General features: G+C 37.3%; 1 protein-coding gene across 11 annotated transcripts in view; it reads right to left on the bottom strand.

Annotated features, from left to right (window-relative positions):
- Positions 1 to 91: 91 nt before the first annotated feature.
- Positions 92 to 24,161, bottom strand: part of LOC135198182 (uncharacterized) — a 375,078-nt gene continuing 351,008 nt past the window's right edge. For all 11 annotated transcript variants that reach the window (XM_064225719.1, XM_064225720.1, XM_064225718.1 and 8 more), the window contains 5 exons: positions 19,737 to 20,425; positions 19,206 to 19,363; positions 17,969 to 18,194; positions 9,921 to 10,053; positions 92 to 619 (listed from right to left, as the gene is read on the bottom strand). In XM_064225719.1, the coding sequence (XP_064081789.1) occupies positions 571 to 619; positions 9,921 to 10,053; positions 17,969 to 18,194; positions 19,206 to 19,363; positions 19,737 to 20,425 (1,255 nt within the window). In that variant the 3' untranslated portion in view covers positions 92 to 570. The remainder of the gene's footprint in view (positions 620 to 9,920; positions 10,054 to 17,968; positions 18,195 to 19,205; positions 19,364 to 19,736; positions 20,426 to 24,161) is intronic.

Below are 24,161 nucleotides of genomic sequence, written 5' to 3'. Positions count from 1 at the left end.
AAGGTTTGCCTCAATAGAGTTGTTGTTATTATATTAAAGCTGTTTATTTATGCAAACAAGTGCATTTTGTAGGGACAAATACATTCATATATAGATATATCACATTTCTACATTTTTATGAATAGATACATTTTATATACAAAAAGACAAGAGCAGTATCAGTGCTAGCAAATTCTTAAAGAAGTAGCTGTATGTTTATAAGCTAACAAATATCAAACACTGTATTACAGCGTTAGATTAATTTTAATGAACAGATTGTACTGGTGTTATTTCCTGAATAAAGCATTTAAAAATGGAAATGTATTTTAAAAATTAGTCTAGAACAGAACCACCCTTATCAGCAGTGTAACTGTATTTTACAATTTAAAAATATCTATACAAACCCTGTCCTGACACAAATATACAGTTCTTTGGCTTAATACATCATACAGTTGGAGCACCAAAAAGGTCATGCAGTAAATTTTAAAAACCTCAAGTCTTTATTGCTAAATAAATTAAAACAACTAACACAAAATTTTATATGTAAAATCCAATTATCTCTGTTCTCTTGGGGATGTACGTCGATGTAATTTATTCTTCAAATTTGTCGAGATCATCAAAAGACTTTGTTTTGTGTCCTCTGCAAAAAGAAAAAAAATTAGTATTAGGAACATGAAAATCACAATGCTATTTATGGAAACTGTATTTATATACAAGTAGATATAGGACCCTTAATTCTAAAACTAGATCTTATAAGATGAGAAAGGTTCTTTGCAGCAGCTGATAAATGATAAATATAAAATTATAAAATTACAGTTTCTATGAAACACCTTTTCATAAAACCCATCTGTTATTCTGAGCTTTCACACAGTATCAAATGGCCATAGAAATTTACTTTATGTACTACAGATATAAGCAGTATAGTCAAGAGTAAACCTGTTTATCCATGTGCACCAAGAACCAATTGTTAAGTACAACTGCTGCTACTCATTATTTCTAGGCTACGAGTGAATCATCCAGAATGAGGGGCTGAGAAATTTAACACTCCACAAATAACTGATGGTGTGTTAAAATTTGTTGAGCTCAAATTGCAATTTAGGAGGTAGGATGATGATTACTCATTTTCAGACTTCTTTGCATGGATCCAGTAGAATCAGAGGAGCACCTATGAATGCATCATGCTGGGTACCAATGCTGAACAAAGTTCCTCAGTAGGATACTTGAAAGACAGAAAACCCAGAGTAAAGTTTGTTGAGAGAATATGTATCAACTAACCAGAGAAGCACACAATACTTTGTCTTTTGATGATGCAAAAGATGTGAAATGAAAAGGTAAGGAAGAAGATTAAGATTGTACTGCATCTCCTGCTGGTAGCAAATATTTCACCACAACTAACAACTGCCTGCTTCAGTATCACTAGTCTTTGAAGTTCCTCCTCACACATCAAGGTTAGAGACTATCCAGCAACTCCTGTGAGAGGCCTTGTTTGCAGTTCTCCCCATGAGATTCGGTTACCATCTATAAACTCCACAGCAGATGCTTACAGTGCTGCATAAGCTGTCTTGTGTTGTGTTGTAAGTGGGTTCTCTCTCAGGTTAGACAACTTCCATGAAGCGCTGATTCCTTTACTACCCCCACCAAGACAAGCTCCTCTGTTTCTTCATAAAAAAGGCTGATGCAAAGGCTATATTGCTCATCCCTTTCCCAGATGTTTCTGCCTTGGTTGAGTCTCCATGATCCTGAAGAGCTTCAAGGAATCTTGTCCACATAGTGAACTCCAGAATGGGATTTGCTCTTGGTCTGTAGTCCCACCCAGGTACCATACAAGCCCATGAGTGAGGCTTTGGACAAGAGTCATGCTAAAGACTGTCCTCCTGCTAGCCTTAGAATCAGAGTATCAGACAAGGGTTAAGGTGTCTTTTTACCCCAGGTATTGCCCCATCCCTAGCATTCTGGAAGAACTACTCAATGGCTCACGTACTGAGGCCAGTTTTCTGCCACTGCCAGTCTACCTTTACTACTCTAAGTAACCCAAGCTCCACTGGACAGAACTGTATCTTGTCTAAGATTCACTAGAACATAAAAGTTGAATGTGTGGACGTTTCATGCATTTGCCACCAACTCCCATTCTTTTGTTTGTCGTGCAGTGGTCAGAAGTATTGTTAGTTTCTAACTTATGATTTGTGTCTTGATCTCCTTCCCAGTGGGCGCTGTATGGTTTGAGGAGGAAGAAGGCAACAGACTGCCAAAATTGCCTCCTCCTCACGCTTACTGTGCTTACCTACCCCTCCTGGACTGGCATCTACCCATACCCCCACCACTGAGGAGTGTCTGTACCCCTTATATGATAACCAAGCTCAATTTGTGCATAGTGCCGAGGTGGAGGAGTAGCTGCTGCTTCACCCACCCCAACCCCCTTTGGTACCCAGTGTTGAGAGCTTTGTGTTCTTCACTTGATATTTTTGGCCAGCTTTCCATGTTCACCTTTCTTGAGCATTTGATTCTCATTGAAGGTTCTTCTCAAGATTCAGTGTTTCAAAATAAATTAAATTTGTTTTGAAGATCCATTACATTTCTTTTGGCTTCCACCTCAAAATTCTGCTTGTGAATCTGATGTTCCTACTATTCCTGCTATAGCAGCTTTGACAGCTCCTGCTGGCGTTCCTTTGGGGATGTGCACCTTGTCTGTTGACACTGCAGAGGGTGAGGGTAAAGCAGCACCTCTGCGCTTTGTTTTCATCTTCTATCTCCTCATCTTCCTCTTTCATTCATTTCTCCTTCTCTCAAGGCTGCATAAAGTACAGGAAGAAGGCAGCCCTCTACAAGGGGGGATAAGAAAGCTGAATTGCTGCCATCACCCCTTTGCTGGATATGATAGCAAAACTGGTACCCTTTCAAAGGGACTGGTAATTTTTGGCAGGATGGTTTTTTTCACTTTACAAGACTACTCATTATGACTGGTCTCTCCAAGTCACTCATGTACCCTTTTCTGCCTTTGATTCTGCCTTTGCTCACATTTCTTTAGAAGCGTGTAAGAAAAGTTCACACTACCTTAAACTCCTACTCATATAAGCCCTCCAGGGCTGCTATGGTTAATCCAGTGACATCACCATGATTGATCTCTAGACTACTGGGGCAATGTCTATATACTCCCATGTGTAGCACTGGCTCAGCCATCTTTAGTTGGGTTGGAGCACATGTAGGCTAGTGCTATACAAGTCTACCCAGGACAGGTAATTGTGTAGTCTTGCTCGCTTCATGTGGACAATGAGGCCTGTTTGGCTGGTTCTGTTGCTGTGTGTGTGGTGTGGTAGAGGTGACTGATATGGTTACTTTCATTGCCTTTAAATTATGTCTAGGTCCTGTCCTGGTCATTCATCTCAATCCCCAAAACAGAGACAAGCTCACCCTGTCATGGATTCCAACAGATCTGAAAGTCCCTTTCCTGAGGAGCTCAAGCAAGATGAGCTGGAGAGAGATTTTCTCAAGATCATTGCTCTCATCTGTGAGCATACTGGTCTCTGGGAAGCATCCAGGGAAACCCTTTACATTTGGTGTCTTCAATTAACCGTACCTTGCGGCAAGCTTTGAAGAGGTCGATTCTCTAATATCTGGACCAAGTTACTTCCTCTGCCTCTGACAGCAGTGGAAACACTGTCCCAGAGGAGGCTGCGAAGTGCCCTCTAGAGGTAGACCTGTTAGCGTGGACGATGAACCACCTCAGTTTCGTGTAGGTCTGGGCAGAGGGAATTTTTTATCCCCATCCAAAGTAGTAGCCATGGAGTCTGTTACTTTGGCTTTATTCCTGGCAAATCTGGGCTTGACTTGTGGCTAAACACGATGGCAGACTTTGCCACACCTGAAAAGACAAAGTGTTAGTGTTGGGTGTAAGTTGACCTTCCACCTACACCAGTCTGCAACCTGTGGGCCAAACTTGTCCTGAAAAGGAGTGATGGGCATTCACAGCCTATTTTTTCAGGCAGGTTTCAAATATAGTAAGGAGGTCGCAGAAGTTGGTGTTCCTCATCCCACTGCAATGATCTGAGGGATGACTGTCATACTACTGGGTGCCATGACAGCAACAGATGCCAGAACCTTGAGTAGTGTGTGTCTTCTGGACTGCTAGACTGCCCCTCAAGGACTATCGCCCTCTTATCTCTCACCAATCCCATTTCCCACTTACTCTCTAAGCTCATCAGATCTTCCCCTCTGTCCATGGAAGAGAGGTCACACAAAGTTAAGGCAACTATTCTCATGGCTTTTACAGTTGCAATTTCCATTTGGAAAAGGTGATGGGAGCTGACCATTGATCTCTTCATTCAACGAGTTTGTATGTCACACCCTCATCAAGATTAAAATACAATTTGTGTGTTGGCCTCTATCAGAAGGTTATGTATTTTCAAATGCCCTTCCATCTAGATTTATACTAAAAAATACCTCTACTGCATCTTTGATGGGATATTCTCAATAATTCAAAGTGCTTTGCTTCATCCTTGTGACTGCCCCAGAGTTGTTCATGAAAAATGTTCACACTGGTGTTAGTTTGGGCGCAAGTGTTGGACACCCATCTGTTATGGTACCTTGATGATTGGCTAATTCTTTAATCTTCAGATGAAGACTGGCTTTTCTAATTTGGTCATGATCTTGGGATTGTGAGAAACTGGGAGAAGTCTTAACTCATACTCAAGCACCGGATGTTGCTCAACATTGTACAGATGGTGCTCAACATTGTATCAATAAACTCAATTTCCATATCACCAGGAACAACCTGCTTAGCCTTGGCAAGTCCTAGGTTACCTGTCATCTCTGGAAAACTCGTACCTCATGGGTGACTCTGCATGCAACATTGGTCAGCTGCCATCAGTCCTCAGGCACTAATCATTATATTGACACAGAAGTGGAGGAGGCCCTTTCATGTTTAAGAGACGAGAGAAACCTTGTGAGAGTTCCACTGAACTTCCCCTATGGGAGATACTTTTGTTCCCAGGCACATGGAAGGTGCAGCGAGACTCACATCTGAATTGCTCAATCGTGGATCTTAAAGGATTCTTGCATTCACATCAATTTTTTGAGAAGGGCATAGTGTTGCAAATGCTGCAATCTTTCTGTCAGCTGACAGGACACTCAATTAGTGCTAATGACCAACAACATGACCGTGGTGTCATACTTGGACAAATAGGGAACAATATCCTTACCCCTGTGTATTGGAAAGGCAGGTACAAAAATGGATGATTCACCATGCTGTCATGCTATTAGCCAGATATATGGGCTATTGCAATTGGTGCTATCTAGCTCAGCCACTAGGGCAAGGGGACAGATTGGTCCCTGCACCCACAGAAAGGCTATGCAAGGTTTGGGGGATGCCATTGATCAATCTTCTCACCATTCAGATTAACAGGAAAACCTGGTTCTAATTACTTGTTCGGACCCTAGAGCTTTGATGGACAGTACCTTCCAACACCCTTCAGACAACCTTGCACATCTGCTCCAGTATTACCAAGTCCACGCAGCCACTCGCACTTCATGGATGGAGTGAGAGCCATGAAGTGTGAGGGTAAAGCCTTTTTTGATGGGTTGCAGAAAAGATGTCAGGTGCCATGAGGTGATCTGCAGCACATGTTTAATTGGTTAAGCAATTTATCTTCAGTAGCTGGTGAAGTTCAGTCAAGAGCTACTACTTGACCCTCTCCTAGGACTTCCACCTTAAGGGTACATACGTGTAGATCTGTCACATCAGACTTCCCTAACCATGCTTAGAGGAGTTCCAAGCAATTTTGCAACTCTGTTTCCCACGAACTTCAAACTTCAAAGTGAGATTAACTCCTGTCTTTCATAGCCTCTCCCCCATCCCTTATGAGCTGCTAAGTGCCATACTAATTAACCCTTTAAACGCCGAATGGACGTATTAAACGTCGAGTCAAAATCTCCCCCGATTGCCGAATGGACATACCATACGTCGACTCAAAAAGTTTTTTTTAAAATTCGCGGAAAAATAAAAATATTTATAGGCCTACCATCCGAAAACTTTTGAATCACGCGCCTTGGGGGATGCTGGGAGTTCACGGATCAAGGCGTTGTTTTGTTTACAATCGTTATGCAGGCGCGCAAGCGCGAATTTCTTTCTTATCGCACTAAAAAGTATCAGGTGACACATCAAAAATTATTTTGTCACTTTGACATAATTTTTGCACCGTTTTAAATTATCCGTTACATAAAGTATTATATATGAAATGTGCGCATTTTTTTATTTAGAATACAACAAAAAAATACTTATGATTGTAACTTTTATCAGTTATGAAATATTTCCATATAAATAACGATAAGTGCCAAAATTTCAACCTTCGGTCAACTTTGACTCTACCGAAATGGTCGAAAAACGCAATTGTAAGCTAAAACGCTTATATTGTAGTGATATTCAACTATTTACCTAAATTTTGCAACAAATTAGAAGTTTCTAGCACAATATTTCGATTTATGGTGAATTTATGAAAAAACTTTTTTCTTACGTCCGCGCGGTAACTCTTCCGAAAAAAATCATACATGCGATTGTGGTAATGTTTCCACCATTTTAAAATTAGCCATTCACATAAAGTTTTATATATGGATTAAATGTGCGCAATTTCATGCACAATACAACTAAAACAACCCATGGTTGTAGCTTTTATCAGTTTTGAAATATTTTCATATAAAAAAATGATAAGTGACAAATTTTCAACCTTCGGTCAATTTTGACTCTACTGAAATGGTCGAAAAACACAATTGTAAGCTAAAAACTCTTATATTTTAGTAATATTCAATCATTTACCTTAATTTAGTAACAAATTGGAGTCTCTAGCACAATATTTCGATTTAATGGTGAATTTATGAAAAAAAAAAATAACATTTTCCTTACTTCCGCGCGGTAACTCTTTCTGAAAAAATCCATACGTGCGATTGTGGTAATGTTTGCACTATTTTAAATTAGGCCCATTACCATAACAGTTTTATATATGAAAACAATGTGCGCAATTTCATTGTAAAATACAAGGGAAAAAATAATTTGAATGGGTTGAAGTTTTTTTTCTTTTCCTCCATTTTTTTGAAATATTTGCATATAAATCACGATAAATAGAAAAAAAAAAAACCACATTCGGAAATCAACTTTGACTCTACCGAAATGGTCAAAAAACGCAATTGTAAGCTAAAAAGAACTCTTAAATTTTTAGTATTATTCAATCATTTACCTTCATTTTGCAACAAATTGGAAGTCTCTAGCACAATATTTCGATTTATGGTGAATTTATGAAAAAAACTTTCTTTCCATCCGCGAGCGGATTCTCCGCCATAAATCTCTCCGAATTGCGTACATCGCATTCTCGGAAAATTTGCTCCATTTCATATTAGGCATTTCATAGAGTTTTATATATGAAAATGTGCGCAATTTCATGTAGAATAAAAGGAAAATTATTTGAAGGTTGTAGCTTTTCTAATTTCCGAAATAATTGCATATAAAGAAAATTTATTAAAAAATTTCGACATTTGGTCATTTTAACTCGTCGGATATGGTCGAAAACTGCAATTGTAAGCTAAAACTCTTACAGTATCGTAATATTCAATCATTTGTATTCATTTTGAAACAAATTGGAAGTCTCTAGAATAATATTTAGAATTACGGTGAATTTTTGAAAAAAAAAAAATTTTTACGTCCGCGCGTTACGAATTCGTACATCATTTTTGTGATAATATTTTCCCGGTGTTGCTTTTATTGTTTTACAATGTATTATATATCAAAATGATTGCAATTTAGTGTACAATACAACGAAAAAAAAAGAAACTCGTTAGCTTTCACCGTTCTTTGTACAGCGTGATTTTAATACAATTATGTATGAATTTTCTTTTTTTCGCTACCATATATCGCATTATTTACCTATGATAATGATATCATTTTTCATTTCTGATGATTGCATACTAAACTTCAGGCAATGAAAAAAAAAGGAGCCAAAAATGAACTCTTAATCTTCAAAACTAAGAGCGCTGTGATTTTTTGAAAAAATTATTTTTCCGCTTCCTCGCTCACTCAAAACCGGCTCCGGCATTCGGGGGAGTTTTTTATTTTTACCGCTTCGGCGTTTAAGGGTTAAGAGAGACTGTAATTAACCTACTCTACTTACCAATGTTAATGCTGGTAAGAAAACAGTCTTGAGTGTAAGATCTTTGACCAAAGCCTCACTCACGGGCTCATAAGGGGTGTGGGAGAGGCAATGAATGACTGGGTAATGGGAAGGGGAAGGATATACCCTTCAAAAGCCTTACTCCCTCTTGCAAAAGTTGAAGCATCAAGGTTGTCTTAAACTCAAGGGTCCAGCACTGGTGAGCAGAACTAGTTTCCTGTTGATATGAATGGTGAACAGATCAATCACTGGCATCCCTTAAACCTTGAACAGCCTCTCTGCAGATGCAGGGACCACTCTGTCCCCCTGACCTACCCCTGGTGACTAAGCTAGTTTGCTAACACATTGCAATGGCTCAGCAGGATGCACCTGGCCAACAGCTTGACAACATGGTGATCTGCTTGTTCTTGCTCCTGCCTTGTCACCTAATCATAGAAGGCTTGCAGTACTTGTGGCACTACACCCTTCTCAAAAATGTCAATGTGCATGTAAGAATCCTTTAGAATTCAGAAATGAGCCATTCAAGTGTGTGCCCCACCTCACCTTTCATGTTTCTGAGAGCAAAAGTATCTGCAGCGGAATTCAGTGCAACTCCCACAAGGAGGTATCTCCCATCTATCCACCTCAACAGGGCTTCCTTTACATCCATGGTCAATATAATAAGTTCCTGAGGACTGACAGCAGCTGAAAGGCATTTTAGACACTGCTGAAGAGAATACATGTGGAGTCACCTTTGAGATTTGAGTTCTCCAGAGATGACATGTGACCTTGAAGGACTTGCCAATTCTAAACAGGTTCTTCCTGGTAGCAAGGAATTGCATTGAAACCTCCTCGCGTTGGCCAAGTCGAGTGTCTGCAGGATGGACCTCAGCCGATACCATGCTGATCAACATCTGCTGTTTTGGTAACAGCTATGAGTTTAGGCTTCTTCCAGTTTATCACAATTCCCAGAACATGACTAAATGAGAAAAGCCAGTCTCAATCCTGTAGCAACTGCCAACTCTGATGATGACAGGATTAGCCAGTCGACGAGGTATGGTACCGTCTTTTTTTAAGTCTTGAGTTTATGTTGTGTCCAGTATGAGTTGTGTGGTTATATCTGTGTAGGACCTGAGAAGTTGGACCTAAGAGTTCTGGTAGCTGTTTGGTAGTACTGAAGGTCTCAAGGAATCCAAGAGCAGCCTCATTCTGGCTTTAAGAAGCCAATGAATATGTGTACTAGTCATCAGGAGAATATGCTGATCCTTTACCCCTGGCAAGGTTTCACAAAGTTAGTGGCATTGTCTGTCCCCCAGCAAAAGGAGAAACTTCTAAGTATCACAGATACCAAGGGCAGGTGTATGGTGGTTACAAACACCTTCACCTCTTTCTACCTACTGTTCATTACCCACAAGTTCTTGGATATAATCTTTTTAGGATCTGTGGTGGCTACTCAACATGTTATGTACTTAGGTCCATTTAGACAAAAGATGCATTGCTTGTTGTAAAACTATATGGTTGGTAAGGAGACATGATTGGTTGGTTGAAATGCTATGAGGGACTTGTATTCTTTCCTGCTTCCTCACTGGCCAGGTCAGATACAGGCGAGTTACTAAACAAAGATTCTTTTTTTTATTTTCATTAGTCGGCAGTTCCGACTCTCTCCCTCATAAGTTTAGCAATAATTTTTTAAACATATTAATTCAACTTGCCTAGAAACATGTTGTCAGAATGAAATAATTCAACTTGCCTAGAAACATGTTGTCAGAATGAAATTATGAAAGTCAATTCCCTGCCTCTAGTGTAACTTACCTTTTCTTTGAAGGGGATCGGCGGCCAACATGCAACACAACTTTCCCAGTGCGTATAGCTTTAAACATAGTAATAGCCTCTGAATGGCTGGCTCCTGCCAAACTTTCACCATTGACTGCAAAAATCTCATCACCTGAAAGTGAAGAGGGAAATAAACACAATTTACAGTGGTATTCTATATTAGGAAGTTTCATCATGGACAACACTGCTGAATTGAAGCCATAGCTTCAATTCAGCAGTAAACATTTGTCACACCTGTTTTATATGGCTTCAATTCAGCAGTAAACATTTGTCACACCTGTTTCATATGGCTTCAATTCAGCATTAAACATTTGTCACACCTGTTTTATCATTAAACTGAGACATATTTTTTAAAATTTTTGCAATGGTTTCAGAAGTGACCTTAGTATTTTACCTAGACTAGCATGTAAAATGAAGTTACAGATAAAAAAAATGGAAAATTAAAGAATTCAATATACAATAAGATTCAACCTGCAATTCAATAAATAAATAGATAGTGAAAGTTATGTTTTCAGGCAATTTGTAGTAATAATACGTGAAACAAATACCGTCAAACCTCGGTTGTTCATATGCGGAACAAACCTTTGGTCTTAACAATAGGTTATTTTCCAAGCGCAGCTAGTAACCGGTTATTACAATCAGAGATTGTAAGCAAGGAATCTGTGAGATCTGGCCTCTCTTTTCGTACACTTTGGTTTCCTTAAACTTTTCTTTTTCTACAAAATTTTGTCTGTGTTATCGCAAGTTTCCTCAGTTTTCGTACACTCGAAATTGCTCCATCCGGGGCCCCAGCACGTGACCGGGCCCTGTATCAAGTGCCCAAACATAACATTCCATCTTCTTTTGTGACCCATTCTGCTTTTGTGTTCATTGTTTTTGTGCTGTTTTATTTAAGGCCAGCAGAGGCTGGTTTGAAAAATTCAGAAAACGAATGGGCATACATAATGTGCCTACTTTAGAGATAGATTAAGGACATGTTTGCAAAGTGGAATGATGTAAAACATTGTGGAGAATTATCATTCCAGCAAAGAAGTTGCAATCTGTGTCTCCAACATGTTTAATGACAAATTTAGGCAAATTTTAAAGAATCACCTGAAACAAATGTCTTTGGACAGTTTTGTTGTGTGACAGGGGTCCAGTAACTCAAGCTGGTCCTAGTGCAAGTAAAAATCGAAGAGGGGAAGTAACCTCAGATAGTACCAGTAAAAAGCGAAGAGAAGTAACCCCATATAGATCCTTGATACCTAAAGTCCTGGAGGGAGATTCCCTTTCCAATAACCTCTCCTCTTCCCTCTCCCCTCCTCTCTGTCTCCCAAATGCTAACAAGTGTTTTTCATAAAAGGTAAGAGTGATGTTAAATGTTCATTTATTCATTTCATTAGTCATTTATATTTATTTTGCATTGTTTTCTATATGTAAAGCTGTGTTTATTCCCTATAAAATTTATTTAAAAAAAAATATTTTTGGAGGTCTGGAACACATTAATTGTATTTGATTATTCCTCATGGTAATTACTATTTCGGTTTTCGTACGTTTTGGATTTCGTGGGAGGTTCCGGAACGGACTATGTACGAAAACCAAGGTTCCACTGTATACACAATAGCAAAATTTGAGAACACTTCAGGTATACACTTCCTTTCCTTTGATCCCTCACCTAATTTTACCAAATAAATGAATAAACAGCTTCACTTTCAGTTACCAACTGAAAGTTGGTATAATATAAATTAATACTTCTTCCACAGAATTACTTATATGTAATGTACTGACTAGTTGTACTGCCTATGTGCAACTGGGAAGGCAGTACTTATGGTTCTTTTCTGTGTCTAACTGTCTCAACCGCAATGCTTTCTGCTTCTTACATTTTATACATTCTCTACAGAACCTTCTTCCTCTGCTGTCAAGTTTTAACAATGATACTGCTCTAAATTTCCATCTTTACTTAAGAACAAGTCCTCTAGGTCAGTGGTTCCCAAGCTGGGGTTGCAATAGAATGAAAAAATTAATATTTTTTTCAACTCCAGAAAAAAATACATATGCAATAAAAATATACGTAATTGATTCTCTATCATCTTAGTGTTGGTGTTATCAATACTTTGGTGTGTAAGTAGCTTATACAGTGCATCCTTGACTAATGGCGACTTGCTTTTACTCCACTTTTTCAGTGGCATTAGCAGCATTTTACAGTGCCATAACTTGATGTATCAACAGTGCTGACAACAAGAATAGGCATCAGTTGATGGCGCTTATGGCACTGTAACTTGATGCGACATCAAGTTACAGCACCATGAGCAATGTTAAAGCGCTGTTAATAGTGAAAACAGACTTACAGCAAAAATCAACTTATGGCGCAGCGCTGGAACAGATCCCCCACCGTAAGTCGAGGACACACTGTACTTATGCTTACTTGTGCAGGAATATGCAAATATTAAATGTACTACGTTGTACTTGGCATCTCGGTATGGTAATGATAACTTTTGATTGGCTGGGGTCCTCGGCTGGGTTCATCATAGCTGGGTACCCTTGGTATGGGTCAAGTTTGGGAACCACTGCATTAGGTCAACACTGGGTCTAGAAATGTGACTGTGGTCTGATTAAACTACTTTATCATACAGTAATATAACTCAAGTATAAGAGGTTCCAAACCACTTTTCTCAATGATCAAGACTTTCATATAATTTAAGTTACACTCTCATGGTCCCAGAGCTCCATAAGACAGACCAACCAATATCAAAGAATTCTCTTAAAGTTACTCTCGGCCAGAATAATGCATTTTTCCCACATCAAAACCTTTCTTTGATAGCATAGCTGCTGATCATCCTCAAAGGAGCTAATAAATTACTATTCCCAACAACCCAGATAAATTTTTGGTCTGAAGTATAGTTACTGTTATTAACAATTTTCTTCATTCCAGATACCCTTTAGGATTTGGCAATAACAAGAAACAACACAAACACCTAAAGATGTATTATTCTTTGTGGTTCTAAGGTAAATTACCTAATTATTGCCCCTTCCCTGGTAATATCTCAGCATGACCACCACTCTCATGGCATTAGTATTTCAGGAATTTTTAATCCAAGGTAAAGTAACAGGTTATCAACCGTTTTCTTTATTCCAGTTACCATTAGGGTTTGGCAATAAAGTACAGGAAACAATTGAATCTACAGTATATGTATTATCCCTTGTGATATGTCAGGTCTGACTGCTGGATTACTGCGCCTTCTCCATTTCAGGAATACTATCTTTAATAACCACTCCATAAACCCCCATAAACTTGGAGACTTCTTCAAAAGAAACATTTCCAAAGTTAACGATGTACTTACCTTCTGAATGTCATGTGACATAGAAAATGAGTGAGTGTCTGCCTTTTTAATGAGGACACTAAAATAGTTCTCTGCCCATGTAGAGAGTGGATTATTTGTGCTAGGGTGTAGGAAAAACAGGACCATCTGGGATGCATGCTGTGAGATCTAGGTAAACCTTGAGTGCTTTACCTGGGCATAATGTTTCATCTGAAATGCCGAGTTCCCTTATCCTAAAAGGGGATTTTCCCTTTAAAAGGTCCTCATCTTTGTCCATGAGACAAACTATACATGACAATTTGGTGTATGCTACTCCAAGTTCCTAATGCCAAAGCAGTCAAGAAGACTGACTTTTGAAGCTTATGAGTTGTAGTTATACTATTGGGTTCACTGAGCTGAAGGGGTTGCAGGAGTCTAAGAACCTTATTCAGGGACCAGATAATGGTTAGCCTTGCAGGAGCTGGGCTTTGTGGTGGACAAGACTCGAGTTTCACAATTTCTGTATTGGAATCAATTCCAAAACAATAAAGCAAGGTTTCCAACAGTGCTGCCTTGTATACCATGATTGGCGCAATAGCAAGGCACTTGACCTCAAAAGATATACATGTAGAATAAAATACTTTATTATTATTAGTAGTATTTTATTATTATTATCATTATTATTATTCAGAAAATTAACCCTATTCATATGGAACAAGCCTACAGGTACCACTGACTTAAAATTCAAGCATTCAAAGAATGAGGTGTTCATTTGAAAGAAGTAACAGAAGGTTAATGGGAAGTACCAGAAACAGATCAGTTACTAGAAAATGATAAATTAACACATTAAAAAATAGGTAAAAATGTAAGTAAAATATTAAAGTACATGTTAAATTGCATTAGGGTAATAATACATTTAATCTTCGCTTGAAATTCTGAAGTTTTAATTGTACAACATCCTCTGGGAGGCTGTTCAACAGTCCAACAGTGTGAGGAATAATGACCTCTGGAACCGAGAAGTTTGACAGCGAGGCACATTTACTGTATATTGGTGCTGCTGTTCAGCAAATCTGGTTGCTCTCAGCAGGAAAAGGGGATCAGGGATCAATTGTGTAAGTGAAAGATTTCTGTTAAAATGCAATTTATGAAAAAGTGACACACAGAGACCATCCATCAATGGTCCAAGTCACAACTGCTAATATTAGGAAACGGAAACCTACCACCCCAAACCAATCTATCTAAAAGAGATACATTTCTGGCAGAAGTAGGCATCCACACTGGAGAACAGTATTCTAGTAAAGGAAGGATAAGTGATCTAAAACAGTTTGCATTGATTTTATCACTGTTATAAATAATGTGGGGCCTTACAAACAATACCTAACTTTTGTAAGGCATTTGCTAAAACTTCCATTAGATGTTTCTCAAAAGTTTCATTAGATGTTTCTCAAAAGTAAGATGAGAGTCAAAGACTATACATCGACATTAAAATCTACAGAATCTACTAATCTTGGGAGACAACACACTAGAAACCTTTTCAAAAAACAAGGGAAGAAACCATTAGGATCTTCTCCACCCCAGCTATCAAGGTTATCCAGAATTTTCTTAACCATCGCTAGAGCAAAATGCAAATTTTGTAAGACTAGGTTCAGGATGACAAGTATCAAGTTTCAACAGTTTTCAAATGGGCTCTAGTGTGGAGGTAATCAAACCACATACTTATTTGGCTAATTCTGGGGCACTAGGTAAGTGGAAGGTCACGGTTCAGAAAGGAGGATGCGTAGAAGACTTCCCCACCTTCTGTTTGGGATAGAACAGTGAGCATTAATGGGATCTAGTCTCTCCCCTGTTGTTGACAAAGTAAGGAACCAATGACTTATTTGGCTAATTCTGGGCGACTAGGTAAACGGTTTTGTTGAAAGCTAATAGATTAATCAAAGACTTCAAAATCTGAGACAATGGAGGAAAAAGGTATATCATCCTCCACTCGTTCCAATCTTGTAGGAATGCATCTCTTACTATTGCCTGAATACCCAGGTTAAGAGATGCACACCCATTGCAAATCAATGGTTCTTGCATGTGGTGAACAGGTACACTTCAGGATGTGGAAGCGTGACTTGAGTGGCTGAGCACGAGCCCAACCTCTCTATATAAGACATTGCAGCCATACTGTTTAGGACTGACAAAATGTGGGTCACTTTTCTGTTTTTTTTTTCTTTCTTTCTTTTTTTTTAAGATGGAAAGTTAATATGACACTTCCTCAGAACACAAAACAGATGACCATCTGTCTGCTACCTGATAATCCTCCCAATGGTCTCACCAACCTGTCAATGAGGCATCCATATGTACTATCACTTATAATAACAGTGAGTCAGGTCAACCTGTTACCAGACCCCCACCTAGGTCCACGTACAGAGTATCGTCTCTATCTCAGATGAAGGTAATCTCAAGCCTTTTTCTGTCATGTGACAGCCAGACTTTGTTTATATCCTACGGTCACAATTTCAGGATTAGAGCTATCACAGATGCAAACTGTAACAGCCCAAACTTTGTTCAAACTGTCGTCTGGAAAAGCTTGGCTGTGCAAGGAATCTTCTCAGGTCCTTCCTTATTCTGGTTTTAGTCCTTTTTGGGAAGAGAGCCAGCCACAAAGAATATCTCAATAAAAACTTTGAGGACTCACAGCAGCTAACAAAAATAAGGTTTTCCTATGTCAAAACCTGTTTTTATACACCTTACATATTTTTAACCTTTTTCCAATACTTACTTCGAATTTTATATTTTTGTATGGTGCTTTCAAAATTATGTAAAATATATGCACTGAATATAAATACAAACCATAAAGACATCTCCTGAATAATGAGGAACCAAGACATAGTTCACCCTTGAAAAACTAGCTCCTCATTATTTCATTCCCGCAATTATATATACTACTATATACTATATATGTATAATATACAGGCAGTCCTCAGTTATCGGCAGGGGTTCAGTTCTCGGCGGAGTGCTGATAAACAAAAACCGCCCTTAATCAAAACTCTGCGATTTATGCCACTTATGGCGCTGATATCTGGTTAAAGGCATCTCTGTAGGGCATGTTATGGCGTCATAACTATTATCGGCGCCAACCAGAACTAGGTATGTTATGGCACTATAAATCATCGATTTTATGGCGCTAGACAAGTGCCATAAAACTGGGGCTAGACAAGTGCCATAAAACTGGATCACCATTAACAGAGTCTGCCAATAACTGGGGACTGCATGGTATTGCACTTGGTTGCACCCCCATGAAATTTGACATTGCATTACAAATAAATAATCAGTGTCACCAAAAATAAAGATATCAACATGAAAAGTTTTATGGGTATTTACCAATTATTCGCTAATACTTTGTATATATACATATATATATATACATATATATATATATATATATATATATATATATATATTTATATATATGTATATATATATATATATATATATATATGTATATATATATATATATATATATTATATATATATATATATATATGTATGTATGATATGATATATATATATATATATATATATGTATATATATATATATATATATACACACACACACATATATATATATATATATTATATATATCAATTAATGGCTTGCATAATGAAAACAAATGTTGAAATTAGGAATGTCTAGTTTTGCACGGAGACTTCCCAAACTGTTTATATGTTTACAGAGTTAATCAGCCACTCAAAAATATGAAATGGAAAACATCTAAAGTGGAATTCTGGCCAATTAGTCAATTTTGACTATTATGTAAACCACTAAACTTCATGTATGTAATTCAGGTCACCTTAAAACAGATAATAAAACACAATTACTCTCACAACTACTCTCTCTCTCTCAATTCATAAATAATCATCCATCCATTCCACTGCTACCTCCCTGGATGAACTCCCAAACTTTTGGACGGTTTGTTTAGTGGCTTTTTAACGCAATTTTATGACACAATGTGACTCACAATATCATCACACTTGGTGCACTTCTTAGACATGACTCTGATGGCCAAAAATAAACAAAACTGGAAGTGCTCACAAGCACAAAAACAACTGTCCATCTGCATAAAAATTTGGCATGACAATTGTGTTTAATCAGCAGCTGAGACACTTCCCCTATTGTGCCAGCAGAGTGGTGGAGGCGGCTAAGAAGTCATGTAGCTAGTTTGTCCCTGGCAATTTATTAACCCACAGAATGACACCTATTCAGCAAAATGCTCAACTCGACATTCCATATATATATAATATATATATATATATATTATAATTATATAATATTATATATAATATATATATATATATATATATAAATATTATATATATGTATATAATTCATTCTAAGCCCTTGAGAAAAAATTACCCAATGGTCTACCTATATCCTGAGTAGTCCCAAGAGTAAATCAGATATGCACTATTATTTTTATTCTTCTGAAATGTGTAAATTAAAATTAAAATTAAAATCTGTATTAATTCTAGATGAAGTTAACACCAAAAGTTATGTGAAAAAATGTAAAACAAAATCAGCAAGGCCTCTGTTTCCGAGAAAGCGTAAATTCATTGGATTCTTTGCATGGGTAATATTTCTCATAAAACATGCTGTACTACTAAGGGATAAAGATCTTCTTTGATCAAATACCTAACTCGTGATTGAAGATAAGGCAAACATAAGCATTCAAATATTACTGAAAAACACAAACATATCAAAATTACCTTCCTTCAAAGTTCCTTCTTCAGCTGCTTGTCCAACAGGGAAGATAGTCTTTACAAAAATACCAATATTTCCTTTGGGAGAGTCACGTCCTCCAACAATAGAAAAGCCAAGACCCTTTTTACCATGTCCCTTTTCGAATACAACAGTATGGAAAGAAAGGTTGAGACTCTTTGGCCTTCTTGGCATTGTTGACAAAGATGAAGGTCTATGAGCTCTCTGTGAAACCTGTGAAGTAAGAATACAATATACTCTGACGTGAACAGTTCAACTCTAAGATACCAATGCCTGATGAAACAATTGTAAATGGACTTCTAACACTTACTTTTTTAATAGTATTAACTACAGTATAAAAAAGCTAGATCCAAAAATTTTCTGTTAATGCTGTTTGATTAATCTGTAACTTAAATATCTACCTATTTGCAAAAAGTTCATAATTTATTATTAGCATTCTCTCATGTCTGATAAAGGTTCTTGGCTTACTGCCACAAACTGAAAGTAATATTAACTTTCTTCTTTAAGAACTGAAGATTTTTAATCTCTGCCCTAAAATGACACCCACAATCAGAGCAATCGAAATAGTAGCAGTAGTGGTGAATTTTTTCTTAAGTAAAACACAAAGTTTCAATGTACCAATTTGTTTATTTTCTTCTACATACACGTGAAATCTCCAGTATGATGCTTCATGTCATCCAAAAAAATAATGGTGGAGCATAGTAAGCAATATATGGGACAGTAGTAATATGTAGTAAAAATTAAATTTTTAGGTAAAACATTTCAAGTAATAAAGTATTTCCCAGTTTTTGTTTCAATTTTATTAAGTTTTCCTGGGATGTTTATGAAACCACTAGTTTTTCATAAAGAACAAATAAAAGGCAAATATCCTCACAGGCCTACAACAGTGCTAGAGGGAATATATATTTCATATCAGTATACTATAATATGCAGTGGATGAGATTTCACTGAAAAAAAATTTATACGAAGACATTATTATGTAAAACTTTTGTTTTTTTAACAAGAAATATGAGTGGTTCTCAATCATAATTTTCAACAATCTGATGTTGCAAAATATCTAAAGTTATTCCTGAAGCAACTGCAAAATATCAAAAGTTATTCTAAAAGAGCACAACTACCTGTTATGTAAGGTTGCATATTCAGCTAACTCTCTTCCATGAAAGTTATGTGAGGGTATCATAAAAAATTTCAAGTACAATATTTCATTATACTAGAGTGACATACCTGTCTTGATAAAGCTGTTATTCCAGTGCCGTGCACTGATGCAACAGAGGCCATAGATGTGACCGTTCTTGCAGAGACTTGAGATGCCTGAGAAGATGGTCGCTCCTCAAAGACACCATCCTCTATGAGAGGCAACAATCGACGGGGCTCATCTTCCCCTACAATAACAACAATGAATTACTCTTACTGGAAACCAATTGAAAAGACAACACGACACCAAAATTAATTTTTAATGTAAATTCCACAGTGAATACTTGAAAAAAGAAAAATTAAGTAAGAAAAAAACTTTTAATAGCTAAATCTTCCGAAAATACTCCCAGGATGGTTAATCAGTAAGGGTGTCAGTCGTGCACAGATCTGAGTGATTCATTTTAAGGATCTGGTCACCAATATATGAAGTCAATAAATTGATATTAACAAACATTACATTAGTGCATGTGTTTAAAATAAAACTGAGAGGTCAACAGTCAAATTTTCTCAACTTTAGTAACTACATTTTTTTTTTCTAAACTCAAAAGCTTGAGAGGTTACCTGAAGATGAATCTGAGACCGTCCTAACCATAACTGCAGTGACCATCCCCTCCTCCTTTACCGAGTTCAGGCGATGTCGTTTTCTTGAATCCAGGCCTTCCTTCATATCATGTACGCAGTCATTGTGTTCGCAAGACACATTCTCAGGTAAATCTCGAGAACAACACTTGGCAACATCAGGAATAGCTGGCAGATCTCGATTGCAACCCCGGCTCTCGCTGGATACCTCCGGAAGGTCTCGCAATGTACAGCACTGGACATCACCTTCCGGACACTCTTGGCTGTGGCCATCATGTACGGCCAGAGATTCTTCTCGAGTGTCATCATGATGCTGGTATTTGTAGGAGTGGCGGGGATTGTATCTGTGACAGGTTAAATGATGAAGAGCGAGTGGATGGTGACCCTCCACAACAATCAGTTCCTCGTCGTCGTCTTCGTCATTTACGCTGTCCACCCTGGAATCCACCCTGGTTTCCACCCGGGAATCAACTCTGCCGCTCGTCATAGACGCCACATCAAGGTCGGAGAAAAGAGACTCTTGCGGATGGCTGTCCGGTTCTCTTGCAACGACTACATCAACTTCTGTTGGTGTGTGGCGAAGTATGTGGCGGGCTTCTTCTAAGCTGACACCACGCAGCCTCCGCCCATTCACGTTTATTATCTCATCACCTATCCTTAGACGACCGTCCCTGCAAAATGGTCATGACAATATTGTTATTAGACACATTTTCTTGCCTTTGCATGACTTGTACAAAAAAATAGTTCTAAGACTAGAACTGTGTGAAATTATACCAAAGGATAATTTTCATAACATTTTCAAACATTAATGCAAATTAAAAAGCAGAATTATTAATAATATGAAGAAATAAAAAAAACACCATTAGAAGACCAGTCTCCATTAGGGAATCTAATTCAGGGAATATGCTTCTGGATAGTCTCAAAAATAACCAAGCATTCCGGTATTTGCAGTGATTCAGAACTGAATGAAACGTTTAAATAAATGTGTTTCAAATGGAAAGACGAAATTATTCAGTTATAACGTAACTACTTTAAAAGTCAAATTATACGGTAATAACAAACTATACAATAAAAAAAATTGGAATACAAACATAATCTGAAATGGTATTATTATCTTACCAAAAACCAAGAGTATGACACTAAAATTAAATTATTACAATGTAAATTTCAAATATCTGTCGCTATTTTTAGTAGAATCAATACTTTCCCTTCATATGATTATTTTAGTTCTTTATTTTGCTATAAATATGCCTTCATAAATGGTGATGTTTGAAATACGGATCAAGCATACATACATGTCTACTTGAATACATCAAATACAGCACAACTGTTCGAAGTTACCTCACAAAACTTTCAATCGCTAGCAATGAACAAACGTTAACAGGTCATTTCCCACTGCTTGTTATGGTGACAGCCCGCTTCTGCCCCTACCCTCTCTCTGCCAGCGACGTTGTACATCATTTACCCAACTTCCTCCTCTCTTATGGAATCATTCCTTCCCGACAAATTCCGAAACATAATTCTGATCAGTTTTCTACTGGCCGTTGTCATTTATATTTCATAAATTTAGTGTATTTTTCTTTCTAGTAAGAGCGAATAAATACTAATATTTGATAAACTTACATTCTACAACAAACTGACAAAAACGAACATTACAAATGCGATGACAATTTGCGCCTGTTACAGTGTACAAGGGGCAGGATGCATGTGAGAATTATTGCACTGGATCTTGCATAAGATGAATGAACCTGAATTGACGGAAACATAATTTGGTCTTACTCCCATTTCTAGATTGCACTACAAGGCAATAAAATGTGATTTATGTAAATTCAACAAAATATATGAGTACTCCGTAGTAAGCAACTTGCAGAATATTAAAAAAGGAAAAAAAAAAAAAAAAAAAAGTTAAACGGCAGCCACCTATTCATTATGTATGGTCCCGTACCTTGAGAGAAAACTGAATCGCTGCGTGATTTATGAGCAAATGATGACTTTCAATCAAATTATGATCAAATCAATCCTTGTGTGACGAGATTAGTCAATACACACACACACACACACACACACACACACACACACACACACATATATATATATATATATATATATATATATATATATATATATATATGATATATATTACTGAATACTTGATCAGGAAATGTATAAGACGGGATGCTATGTATAAATACCTTAAAAAAAATTATATATATATATATATATATATATATATATATATATATATATATATATATATATATAAAATGAAGTAATACTTTTTTCCAACTTATGAATAAAGTCCATGAAAAGGGCAGCTTTGTATCATGAGGAAAATGAAAAGTGGGGCCAAGATGGTCATGCGAGATAGAAAGAACATCACGGACTGGCTTGACTAGCGATTACAACATCATTCCTCATCCGTTGCATCACTATCCTACACTTTAAAGAAAATTTTTACGTTTCAACTATGTTTTTCTTCAAGTTTCCACTGGTGAAAGAAAGATGGATGTAGTTAGGTTTGTAATAAAATGAAAGGCGTTGGTTTTAATGGGTAGAAATTTGATATTCTTTACATACGCCTAATAAAAAATGGATCATTTCCTAATTAAAACCAAAATTTACATTAATGTAATTTCCTAATTAAAAGCAAAACTCACATAAATGTAATGACTTGGAACTTCTGTAAAGCAGACATGATCAAACCCAATCTCTGAACGGCTGATCAAGAGAGCTGCTATACGCAGCCCAAAAAAGACGTACTGATGCCCAAAATACAGTAAGTAAACACACCTAACAGAAGTACCTACTGAATTGTACCGGTTAAATCTAGACATTAATATAAAGGCATTAAAATAAAGAATGGAAAATGATCACGTAGCTGCTGCGTATGATATTATGCGCGTTTTCAGGATCTACAGATCTTAATTATTTCTTGGGAACACGAAACAAAAATCAGCATTATGAAGGGAAAGCGGCAAAATCATATCGATGAACAACACACCAACTACTCAGCATTTAAACCGACTCCTGTGGAAGAGCGGAGCAGTCGCAGTTTCAAGCAATGAAAGGATTCAGTCGCTGACTTGAACGAATGGTTGGAAGAGAGAGAGGAAGATCTGCATCATTTTCGGGAAGGAAATGAATTCACAAAAGAAAGGTCATGCGTGCGTGTTTGTGATTATGTAGAAAGAACAAGGTTGGGTTGTGATACGCATTCTTTGACTTGACATTTGGGAGTCTACTGGGGCCCTTGGGTGATGGAAATGGGTTTGTCCCCAGTTTTCTCAAATTGCTTGTGAATAAAAGTCTTATTCATCTGGATAAGTTAAGTCTTGTCCCCAAGTTAGATCCCGTTGAACAATAATCGTTCTGCACACCGAATGCAACACATTTCCGTATAGGAAAAAGATCATCCAGTGAAAAGATGTTCAAAGGAAGTCACGAACCAAGGAAATTGAGCGGAAGAAATATTCACGAGACAGGACAAGTATTGCCTGGGCGCACGTTTCCGTTGCATAATCGTGTTATAGATTATATTCGTTTCAAAGCCACTTCCCGTTTGCTACGTGAACGCTGACCTTATTCACGATTACAAGCCGAATCGGAACAAGTATTTTTAAAACTAATAATATTTAGAAACTACCGGGTTTTGTTAGGCCTATTGGCTTGGTCAACGTTAAGGAAACAGGAACAAGCATTAACTACATGTCAAGGCAGTAAGCAAATATTTTATACGTTTGTTTCAGTGACAGTGCAACATTTCTGTAAGTTATAAAGTCTGGTCAAATTGCCATTCAAAATCCCCGACACTTAAAGATCGGGACTCCCTCAGGATGTTCAGACACCTTCAGAAGATTCAGTCCTCTTACAACAACGTTATCAAGTAAACACATAAAATAACAACTGCTAAAAATTGTAGGAGGTTCTGTACAAAATAAATACCATGCCTAAAAATGTATTGAGGTTACTGTACAAAATAAATACCATGCTGAAGGAGACTGTACGTACATTCTCAAAAAAAAAAAAAAAAAAAAACTTCTTTGTTGAGTGGTGCTACTCTCCTAGATTCATTATAGTATGTGAAACTAAAATAGTTAGGTACGACAAAAGTATACTTAGTCAAATGCCGTGTTGATTACAATGAGGCGTAGATGTTCATGGCCAATCGAGACATGCATGGGCCAGTTTGTATGAAAACTTTTCCTTTTTAATGGGAAACATTTGAAATTGGAAGAAAGAGAAAAGAAATAGTACCCGGTCGGTATACAGGAGCGGATGTGTTAACAAATTTGATGAAAAAAGAGAGAAAGGTTACTAGATTATCACTCCTAAGGTCTGTGATAAAGTACTTAAGGGTCATATTTGCGTCGTAATTTAAGGCCTGTCCACACTAGGAAATATTGTTTG

The sequence above is a fragment of the Macrobrachium nipponense genome, chromosome 21, assembly GCF_015104395.2.
Source record: "Macrobrachium nipponense isolate FS-2020 chromosome 21, ASM1510439v2, whole genome shotgun sequence".
In the NCBI taxonomy this organism is placed as follows: Eukaryota; Metazoa; Arthropoda; class Malacostraca; order Decapoda; family Palaemonidae; genus Macrobrachium; species Macrobrachium nipponense.
The sequence above is the reverse complement of the archived record's forward strand: the minus strand, read 5'-3'. Positions and strand labels throughout refer to the sequence as shown.